Source organism: Bactrocera latifrons, unplaced genomic scaffold (genome assembly GCF_001853355.1).
Source record: "Bactrocera latifrons isolate USDA-ARS-PBARC rearing strain unplaced genomic scaffold, ASM185335v1 scaffold_495, whole genome shotgun sequence".
Lineage (NCBI taxonomy): Eukaryota > Metazoa > Arthropoda > Insecta > Diptera > Tephritidae > Bactrocera > Bactrocera latifrons.
In genome coordinates, this window is record NW_017537151.1 from 102998 (window position 1) to 115058 (window position 12061).

General features: G+C 34.7%; 1 protein-coding gene across 1 annotated transcript in view; it reads left to right on the forward strand.

The window, feature by feature from the left end:
• Positions 1 to 12061, forward strand: part of LOC108973624 (ephrin type-B receptor 1-B) — a gene marked incomplete in the record, with an annotated part of 75076 nt that overhangs the window by 48178 nt on the left and 14837 nt on the right. Inside the window, 7 exon segments of the mRNA XM_018941001.1 lie at positions 1 to 596; positions 665 to 744; positions 803 to 983; positions 1035 to 1139; positions 1205 to 1585; positions 1646 to 2590; positions 2947 to 3123. Coding sequence (XP_018796546.1) covers positions 1 to 596; positions 665 to 744; positions 803 to 983; positions 1035 to 1139; positions 1205 to 1585; positions 1646 to 2590; positions 2947 to 3123 — 2465 coding nt within the window.

A 12061-nucleotide genomic window follows, 5' to 3' on the forward strand; every position in this document is an offset into this window, starting at 1 on the left:
TAATGAAAAAAGAAATACCAACCATCAAGTTATAATAACGAGAGGAGCTGCAACGTCGACGATTAAMACCTTTTCTATAGAGAATATAGGAGAAGCTTTCTATAAGAATTTAGAGACCGTAGTACGTCACCCTAATTTTAAATTAAGAAGACTGCAATCAAAACTGTCTTCTGTTGCTGACACGTGCTCGATAAAATCATCGAATAACGACAGTTTGGGTAGTGCTGAACCGCGTATATGTACTTCCAGGTCAAAAATATATTCTTCCAATGTGACGTTATTTACAAATAGTGTGCCTTTAGCATCAAGGGCAAATACTACTGTATCATCACATTATGTATCAAATAAGTCGTTATTGTCACCTTCAAAATTAGAAAGTTCCAGCCAGAAAATGTTGGTTATCAAAATTATAGAAATTATAAAGAAAATATTGCTCATAAAAATTTTGACCAGAATAACATCGACAGAAGGAACTTATGTATTGAATTCATCGAAAGCGCCATTAAATTTCCTGATAATGAAAATACGCAAAGTATTATTTGCTTTTGCGATTTTTACTTTTGTATTTCACTTTGATGTTGTTTTAGCCGATCAAGGTAATTGTTGTTTTTTTTATTAAGTTTAGTCATAATCTATATTTTGCTATTTTTTGATACACTTCAAGTTATTCTTCTGGATACGACAAGAGAAGCAACTTTGGAGTGGACTCGGTATCCATATGGACCGCAAGCTCAAACACCGGGGGTACATTTGATTTATTGTGTTCATTTGGTGTTCATTTCTATATGTTTTATAATTGCAGTGGGTTGAGGAATCATTTACAGATTTTGTAAAGGGTATAAATTGGCGAAGCTATGTCGTTTGCGATGTTGCATATAACAATGTCAATAATTGGTTATGGTCTCCTTTTATCGACCGAGGACCTGCAAACAGACTATACATTGAAATTAAGTTTACTATACGTGATTGTTCCCTATTTCCAGGTAAAGTATAATAATATTTAATATTGGAAAATGAGTTTATTCGTGTTTTAGGAAATGCACTCTCTTGTAAAGAAACGTTTAGCCTTTTATTCTATGAATTTGATGCTGCTACACGGGAACCTCCGCCCTGGCAAACCGATAGTTATAAGTTGATCGGTAGGTAAAAATACATTCTTATTTATCGAAAATTATATGTTTCCAACATGTTTTTAATTTAATAGCACGTATAGCTGCAGGAGAAGGCCGTTTCAATCAAAATTCTGATGTTGATATAAACACTGAAGTCAAAAGTATTGCCGTAACAAAGAAAGGTGTTTATTTTGCATTCCGTGATCAAGGAGCCTGCATAAGTGTGTTAGCAGTAAAGGTTTACTATATCACTTGTCCTGCAGTAACGGAAAATTTTGCTCATTTCAATGAAACACCAACGGGAAGAGAAATTACTATAATTGAAAAACAAAATGGCACCTGTATTGATAATGCGGAACCATATGAGACACCTACATACTTGTGTAAAGGTGATGGCAAATGGACAATTCTAACTGGAGGCTGCCAATGCAAGGTTGGATATGAGCCAGATTTCATAAATAAAACCTGCAATGGTAATAATTTGCACTTTTCCAAATTTTATGAAAACAAAATATTTAATAATTTTTTTTAAGAATGTCCGATAGGGAAATTTCGTTCAAAAGAGGTTAATAAATGTGTACCATGCCCACCTAATTCAAATGCGCTAAATCTAGCAGCAGGATTTTGTAAATGCCTTCCTGGTTATTATCGACATCCACACGATGGAAAGCATATGCCTTGCTATAAGCCGCCCGGACCTCCCACGAATTTGACTTTGTTATTTGTGGACCAAACAAGTGCGATTCTTTCTTGGAATGTGCCCGTGAGGGAGTTATCAGACTCATCATTTTCTTTGAAAAAAACTAAATATCGCAGTGAAATTGTGTATAAAGTGCGATGTCTATCCTGCTCCTCCAACGTTGTGTACAATCCAGCATCAGATTCATTTAATGAAACCAAATTAACCTTAACTAATTTGGAACCAGTAACAACGTACACAATTCAAATACATTCTCTGAACGGTCTTTCAAGCCCGATGGATGGGGACAATAATTACAACGATACTTCGGAAGATAATAAAAATACCGCCCAATTTGGATCTTTCAATGCTACACCTGTAAATCCCTTAATGTCTACTAATGTAAAATCGCCGGTTAGTTTAGTTAACAATCAGGCTTTCGATCTAAATCAAATAAAAACTGAATATGCCGAAATTACATTCAAGACAGAATCTGCAATCCTGTCCACTGTATTTAATGTTCGAGTTGTTGCAACCACAAGTAGGGAAGTAGATTTGGTATGGGACAAATCTGTGCAAAGTGATTATCCTATTGAATTTTATGAGGTGCGTTGGTTTCCCAAACCGGAGCTGGATTCCGTTAACAAAACTGCATTCAATACAAAGGAAACTAGGGCTCACATCGAAGGACTCACTGAAAATACGGAATATGGATTTCAAGTTCGTTGCAAAACTTTGAATGGATATGGCACTTATAGTAACATAGTTTATGCGCAAACACACCAGAGCATGAATTCAGGTAAACAAAAAAACATATTTTGAGTTAGAATATTATGGTATACATTGACGTAAAATATTATAATACATTTATATTACATAATATCTTCAACTTGTAATTGATTAAATACATATTTGCTCAGTCTCTGCTTTCAAGTTTTTTTTCCACTGGCACTTCATTGTATCATCTTAAACGTACTTAAAACATAGATTTAGCTATTTTTCTATCATTGTTTACACTTGATATCTTATTGTATTTAAGTCCCTTAATTTTATCAATAAGCAGAGTTTTATCGTAGTACGTATATATGTAATAGTGGCACAATATTCACAAAATTTGTTTCTGTCTTAAGTTATAACCTAATTTTACAATTCTAGGGTACGATGACTCTATACATATGCGAATTGTTGCTGGTGCTACTGTTGCTCTTGTTTTTATATTAGTACTAGTGATTGTTGCAACAGTTTTGTTCTTGCGATCGAAAAATCAAGATGATCTTGACAAAAAGTCCAGCAATCACTTGCCATTGCCTCTGGATTACGCCAGCAATGAAGGTAATGTTCATCATATACTTGTTTTTTTTTTCATTGATTTTGCTAAATCAATATCAATTCATAACTAAAAATGTTTGAATTTGACAAGTTTGATATGTTCTCAAATAAAATATATAATATTGTTTCTGTTACGTATATCAATAATTAAAGTTTATGCTGCATCTGCATAAATTTGTAATATGAGATATACTCGTATATATGACAAGTCTTTATTATGTAATATTTTTTATTATTAACCTTACTGTGTTGTGAGGCCAGCGCCAGTATTCGATTATTTCAATGTTTTTTGTTTCAATTTAAGTATTCTTCCACAAAGTTGCGAATGCCGTAAAGTACAGATAAACGTTATTTCCAAAAAATATAGTTAGATACCTTGATTGTTACATCAGCAATCGAGCGAGTCGATGTGTTCCCACGACAGTTAGGTCTACATAATCGGAACGTACCTGAAGTTTTTATGCGTCCATGAACTGTCAATTGAACACTATTCTGCCGCTACGACAAGAGCAGGTCGATTTGACGGGGGCCAAAAAACTGAAAAGTGGCATATGCGGGAAGTGTTACGGATCATTATGATCAACTTTGCCGGCGAGAATATGGTGTTAAACCCGGTTAAGAGCCAGCGATTTTAAGGAGAAGTTTTCTTGAGAGGGTGTAAGTTATCGATACTGAAAGAGTTAATGTATATCTTTTATTTTGAAATCCACTTGAGAAATAACTAACAACATTTTAATATAACGTATTTCATTGAATCATCGGAAGCCATAACCTTATGTCAGTCTGAAACCTTAATTCGAACAAAAAACCATCCTACTATAATGTACCGTTGCCTTAGTGTCACAGTCAAGTCGTCGGGAGGATGTTTGAGCAATGCTCGTACGTTTGTAAGTGAGGACAATAGCTCAATAGCGTTCTCAACTGTCTTCCCACCGCAATTATCACTTAAAAATCATTTAGATGTTTGAAACGTTTCAAAAATGCTTTGAAAAAGTCATTTGCTGTAAGATTTGACTAAAACAGAAATCTACCTCGTCATATGGTCTTTTTAGATATAGTGTCGGATAAAACATATTGGACTCATACCTATGAATTACATTATCATCTCCTATATTTGACAATTATCATTTTAAATATAAACAAATCACTCTGATTTGAAGAATATTTGCTTATTTTATGCAAACATACCAAACCTTAGAAATTATTTGACTCCATGCCATTTTAGACAAAAGAAATTAAAAATATTCAATATTCAGTGAGACAAAACATATTGGAATAATGATTGTTTATGTTAGATCTTTTTTAAATATTTTTAGCATAACTATTTTATTTAATTACTTCACTGCATCTATTTGACATAGAAGATATAAGATTGTTAATAACTTCTTGTGGAAAGCTTAACCAGGCTTATTTTGCAGCTTTAAACAATTTGTTGTTTTCTCCACTCACTCCTTCTTTGTCTATCCTTCTGTTTATTATCTGTCAAAGATTCTCAATAGGATTGAGATCTGACAATTGAGCTGGTAATCTTAGTATTTAATATTTTGAGCTACGAGCCAATTTGACACTAGTTTAGACTTATACTTTGGGTCGTTGTTGTGTTGGAACGTCCATGAAAGTGGGACATTAACATCGGCATTAGGAAGCATCACGTTTTAATAATAATACCCAACGATTACCCTCCTCCCGCTCAACCGACGCGTGGGGCGCAATTCCCGAACGAGCAGACTTAGCCGAGTCATAAAACACAAGGTAGTTTTAAGCAGCAGTAGATCCTAAGCTGCTCAGCTACAGAAACAAAAATTTCAACAGCCAAAATTAAGAATTAGATTAAAGTTTATAATTTTTAAATGTTACTTGTTAAGTGTAGAAGAGGAGGAAAGGGGGAAGATTTAAACTGGAATCCCAATGCAAATGATTTAAGGCAAAAATAAAAATTGTTTTTGAATGGGTTCTATACCACAGAAGCATACTCTAATATAGGCCTCACCAGAGATGTAAAACGAATTTTTGTGGTAAGCAGATCTCTAAATTCTTTAGACCAACGTTTAACAAAACTAAGAGCACCTTTAGCTTAAAAAACCACGGATGATGCGTGCAGATTAAAATTGAGTTTGAGGTCCATAGTTACTCCCAGATCAACAAACTGCATACTTGCTCCAACCTAAAGTTGTTTCTATTGCGTATGACATAGGGTCTACAGCTCTACGTGAAAAGACAATCGTTTTACATTTTTTAAGATTCAATGTCATGTCATTTCTATCACACCAAGAAACTATGTTGTTTAAGTTTGTTTGCAACTGACATCTTTCGCTTTTTGAAGTATACATTTTAAAAGGTTTTACATCATCAGCATATAATACAACTTTTCAAAACTTAACAACAGATGATATGTCATTAATAAATAAGAACAGAATTGGATCAAGATGGCTACCGTGAGGAACGCCTGAAAGAACATTGAATATGTCAGAAAGAGTATCGTTAAATATGACTTGCTGAATTCTATTACTAAGATAAGAAGCAACCCACCTTAGAAATATTGAAAACCAAGATGATCAAGTTTATTCAAAAGAATTGATTGGTTTACTTTATCAGAAGCTTTACTAAAATCTGTGTATATAACATCAGTATTCTTATTCTCCATAAAACCCGTTGGTACATGTGATACAAATATTCAAGCAATCTAGTTATTGTAGATTTCCCTTTACGAAAACTGTGCTGAGAACAAGAAAGTTATGTCGTCTGTTATAATTGCTTCAAAAAGTTTAGGTATGGCAGACAACTTTGCTTACCCCTATAGTTTTCAATAGATTACCTAAATCCACTCTTATGTAAAGGAATGATAAATGGCTTTTTCCATGTGGATGGAGAGAAGCCTTGAATAAGAGATGAATTAAATAGTTTTGTTAGGGGTTGGTATATATATTTGGCACATTTGTTAAAAAATCATGAAAGAATTATATCTGGGCCATTACTAAATGATTGTTCTAACATATTTAACTGATATAAGACGTCTGCTTCGGAAATGGTGGGAGCATTAATTGCATAAATCGAACATAAATTTTGCTGATACGGAACATTTTTTGGAGAGTAATTGGGCCTAAAGAATTCAGCGAACATATTAGAAATGGTGTGATTGTCACTAGACATACTAGACTTATATTTTATAGTGGACGGAAAATTAGAAATCCTGTGTTTGGAGTTGACGAAACCATAGAACAATTTTGGATTACGTATAATATTATTTTTTATTTTATTTATATAATTATTTTAACATATTTTGTTAAGTTCAGCAAATTGTCGGCGCAATTTAGAATATTTTGAATAGTCAGTAACTAAACCAGTTTTTTTTTTAAGTTTAAAAGCACGAAATTTTCTATTTTTTAATTTACATAATTCTTTCGAAAACCATAAATTAGAACTCATTTTTTGAGTAACAACACAATTCGGAACATATTTTTCAAATAAGTTTAAAATATTTTCATTAAAGTGTAATCCGGCCTAGTTCGTAATTAATGTTCTTAAAATTAGCTTTCACAAAGTTGAACCGAAAACAATGGTGTTGTGTATTATTGTGACCAAATTTGGCCATTGTTTCGATGTTAATTTCCAAGGCAGGATGATACGAGTCCTCTGGCTGAACCAAAGGGTCACATCGGACAACAGAGAACATTGAAGCGTTATCAACATAGACTAGATCTAAGAACTTACCAAACTCGTTCGAAATTAAATTAATTTGATTAAGACCCAACTCCGGCATTTTATCTAAGAACTCGTTAAAACATTAGCGAGTACCAATAGGAATGGTGTAATCATCAATAGATTTCCATGATACGCACAGAAATTGAAATCTCCCAAAACAATCATGGAATCAGTATTATTAGTCATTGAGAGAACATTATTTATTAATGAAGCATGCTGCATGTATGCAGATATGTCCGAGTGAGATGGTATATATGATAAAGTTAGGTAGATATGGTCACTATTAGCGCAAATACGCATGCACTTAACTTCTATGAAGTCTGCATGCGGAACATCGACATCTTTTGGAATTGAAGAATAAACAGCAAACAAGTCACAACCTCCATTTCTGTTCAGCCGGTCATATCTAAATATTTAGAATTCGCTGTTGAATATTTCATTATCAAAAATTTGAGGCTTTTCTGAGAAAGCAATGACTTTAAAGTTACAATGATTGCTATTTAAATAAAAATACGTAAATTTTGTATTAAGACCTCTAACATATTGATAATAAACAATCAGCGAATAATTGTTAGTTAGTTTTTTGTACCCATTTCGTGGCATCTTAGTGATAACTACAGGGGGCTTATCACATTTGTGCTCGAATTCGCGCACAAAGACCCCAGATGGCCAGAAGAAGTTATCAAGTATCAAATGACAAGTCGATCTTAAACGACGAAATATCCCTGTTTATTTGAAATTAAATTTAAGGATGTCTGTATCTCCCGTTTTCAATTTCGACGAGATATAACTTTTTATATCATCGACTGTGGTATCCGCAGCAAGTCTCGAGATAAAAATTACCTTTTTCCGCGGTATTACAACTAAGATTTTATTAGCTAAGTTTTTATTAGCTTAGAGGTATTTGGAGGCGGATCTTGAGAAGTTTTCCGCTTACCGTGTTCAGTAACAGTTTTCTCTGTGTCCTGAGCAGACGGAATCTTCTCTAGTTGATGACAAGGGGATGAGAGATTGATGAGGTCAATAGTGGGTGGGGCATTCTTTTTAAGGATGGTATCTTCATCAGACGGACGTTTACATTTCTTGGAAGTTTTGGATTCTCTTCCTGAATATTTAGGCATTGAAATTCACGACCACACTCCTTGAAACCAGCACCTGCTTAAAAACTTCAAACAATTCAATTTCAGTTGGTCTGCATTTTAAGCAATCCCTTACTGTCAAGAATATAATCCAATATCCTACCTGTCAGTCCAGCACATTTAAGATGGGAGAGCCCGTCACAAAGCCAGCGAGAAACAAAGCGTTCCGACTCCCCTTTCACAGAGCAGTTCGGCAAGTTAAAAGTCATAATGAACAAAAACAATATTAAACATAAATATAAAAAATGTTAAATAATAAAAGTAAAAAGAGCAATGACCAAAATATTTATACAAAATTAGTGCCATAAAAATAGCTGGTTATCAAAGATAACAATTAATGTAGCGAGCAGTTTGAGATGCAATGTAATACACTAAAAGTAAGAAACTCGCGAACAGCTGTGAACAAAGATGGAAAACGAATAAAAAGAAGAAATAAATTTAGATAAGCAATATAAATTAACAGTAACAATTGCACTATTTAAAATGTGGCAACAATAACAAATTGAAAATGACTCGGCGCAATAAAGTAAAATTAGCCAACACAGAATTAAAGTAAATACAGTTGCTTCAATAGCACAATATAACACTGATACTTATCTTAAAAATCACTTAATCCAGATATTTTCATAATAAAGTTTTAAATATAAATTAAAGAAATTCGCCAGAGCACCAAATTCGCAGCTGATGTGTCCCCGAGCAAATTGTAATGGGTTTAGTCGATTTTTTCTTGATATAAGGGGCCTTTCAGCTGCCTTATAACTTGTTATCCTACCTGCATACGCTCTTCTTTGTACAGTACGGCTGCTAACTGTCAGATCTAAGGCATTAACCACACTCGATACCGACTTTTTTTAGTTCTCTAAGTATGTTTGAATCGTTGCGTGGCGTTTAGCTTTGGGTCGTCCTTTACACAGGTGACTTCTCCTCTGTCCCTAAATTTCTTTATAATAAAGCTCACTGCTGATTTATTTACATAAAATTTGTTACACATGTCTTTCTGTGATTATTCCTTCTTGCAGTTTTTAATAATTAATTGTTTTAATTGAATTTAATGTTGTTTCCAGCAATTGCCACTTTTTGTTATTAGTTTTTTCGAAACAGGTAGAAATTGAATTTTTTTAAAAATATGCTGATTTTTTTATGTCCTTGTTTGAATTGTGTAGAGAACATAAAATTCTCAGAAAATAACGGGATTTTCGACCCTTGTCTCGACAAACTCCGACTAGTCCAATATGTTTTGTAGCAGGTAATATTAGGTACTTGTAATTTCTTTCGTATAAAATCTAAACTATTAAAAATAATTATAAGGTTTTTATTGTTTCGTTAAATAAGCAATGTGTCTTTGGAGTATACGACATGTTGGAAACAGCCCAGATACCAATATCACTATAACATCTACATAAGCTACTGTTTTAATTTCTTCTTCCGAGTTAGAGTAGTATACCATTCAGTGCCACCCTTGTGTTAGTGTCAGTGAACCGTATGATGCTATATGATTCGGTTTATAAGCATCGATTGAATCCATCTGCACACCATGTCACCTATACCGCCCTGTGTCGAGAGACTCAATGAATGTGCTTATCTCTATGCTCTTAAAGGCTCCTTGTCCAGTAAGTGGCTGCCTTTGTATATTGTTTGAGGTGTAATGACTTGCTATTACATTTACTACTTGTAGAACAGTTTCTGTTGATCGGTCCTTTATGTAATGTACCATTAGTATTTCCATTATACTCTCTAGGACATTCAACCTTAAGAGAAGATGTATAGACGATATATAGCAAATATTTTTGCTTGAAAAATACTCGGAAAACTTCACATAGGTGTGGTGAGTTTGGTGTGTGATTCTACGACTCGTGCACCACTTTGCCCCAACGTTTTCGAGGCGTCAGTGTACGAATTGATTGTACTATCTTTAAGCAGCAGCTCGAGAGTGTAATCATTCCATACTACTAAGGGTAACCTTGAACTTCTTGGTGAAGTTTATCTTCTTGGTAATGCCATTCCTTAGGAGAAGGGCTAATGGCATTACACGAATTAACTATTTTATCCGCTGGGATGAAATTGTCTTACATCTACCACACACTTCTGTTGTCATATGCAGCAGTGTAGATGGCTACCTGATCGGCTACAGCTGAGGTTTCCGCCGCGTGGTGCAGGTTTACCTGGACTGCTTCCACGTTGACGGTCACTACAGGATCGGTTCCATGACGAGCTGGCCCTCATCTTTACTGTCTTGCACGCTGCCATCTATCGAATCGTTGATCTCGTCCAGAAGCTTCTGCGTGGAGGGTAGCACCACTCATGTCTTCGTGGTAGGGACTTCCAGGGTTTCAGTAGTTCTTGTTGAGCGGCAGATAAAAATCCGGGTCAATTCGGCTTACGTAGACTCAACTTTCGTGGGAACGGAGGAGTCGCAGCTTGCTTTAACGTGTTAGCGCAGGGATGAGTGTCATCCTCATCCACCAGAATTTTGTCAGTTGTCCGTTCTCAATGGGCATTTTAGGGTAATATGGCCTCATGATCACCGGTCTGATCCTGTAATGTAGTTCACTCTCAGGATTTTTTTAGCCCGAGAGCAAACGCATATAGCGATCTCCCTCAGCCAAATAGCAGACCTCTCGTCCTAGCAGTTTATCTACAGGATACATCCTCTAAAGTGGACCCCAGGGATTGAATTTTTGTACTGAGTTTTCATTAAGAAGCGAGGTACTCCACCTCGACTTGATATAACAAATCCAGTGGTTGGAGTTATCTTAAGACATGTTCCGCAATACTCCGACAATAACTTCTACGGTTATTCTAGTTTGCGGAATACGCTGCCATTCCAGACTAGTGGCCAACAGAGAAAAGTACTTCTGCGTTCCAACGGAACTCAATTGGCGGCATGAATTCCAGTCTGATCAACATTTAATCTCTATGCCGGAGTGGTAAAGCTAAAACTGTCCCCTACCAAATCCACGGCCACCCTATTAACAAACTGGACCAAGTAGTAAAGAATGGATATCAAAGTTTCCGTCGATGTTGTCAAAATTTCGACGGTAAACAATCCTAAAACTTTAAGTTTTTCACTCCACACACAACAAGATTCTTCTCTGCAAACAGTTTCTCCTCGGAGCCGGTGTTCGAGCTGCCGCTCCCAAGATAGCCGTTTCTAATATGATTTGCCTTGCTGTATAGCAAGGTTTACGTTTCTCCAACTCTCCACTGTGCTATATTCGCCATATTTTATAAGTAAATTTCGATAGTGAGATCATTTAAAAAATACTTGCCATTTCATTATTCCAGTAGCACGGATATTATACCATTATACCATTGGGTAGTCGTAAAAGTCTTTTCATGTTTTGTCAATAGATGTTGCACTTATATATCTCCAGTGCTACCAATCACATTGTGTCATACCGTATAATGTTGAAAAGGTGCGATTTTAAGCTTTAGTTATAAAAAAAAATTTTTTCGGGGAAGTTGGCAAAAAGTTACAGCTGTTCAAAAATGAGTGAAAATAATGAAGAAGTTCGCTATATTTTGAAATTTTTTGTATAAAAAGGGAAGAATGCTACGCAAGTCACCAATGATATTGGTGAAGTTTACGGAAACGATGCTGTCCGTTCAGGAAATTTCGAAATGTCGATTTACACTGTGAAAGTTTTATACTGATGGAATAATGTCTTTAGGCTCAAAATGACACATATTTGTTTATTAGTATAAATATAAAAAAATAAGCTGAAGTTTGATTAGAAATACGAAATTACTTTTTCGAATACCCAATACATCTCATACAGTGGACCAATAAAGTTTACATACACCTAGTTCTATTAAATTACGACACGTTTATTTGTTTTAAAAATTAATAAATTTTGTGGTTTTTTTGCTATCCATTACAAGATATGTATACAAGGTGACTGATGAATTTTTTGTACATTAAGAAACTCAATTTTTTTTTCAGTGTATGGAATTAATTTTTCTTTTATTCATGTTAAAACTCATTCAATTTTATTAAATATAGCTTAATTCTTCTTCTTCTTAATTGGCGTAGACACCGCTTACGCGATTATAGCCGAGTTAACAACAGCGCGCCAGTCGTTTCTTCTTTTCGCTACGTG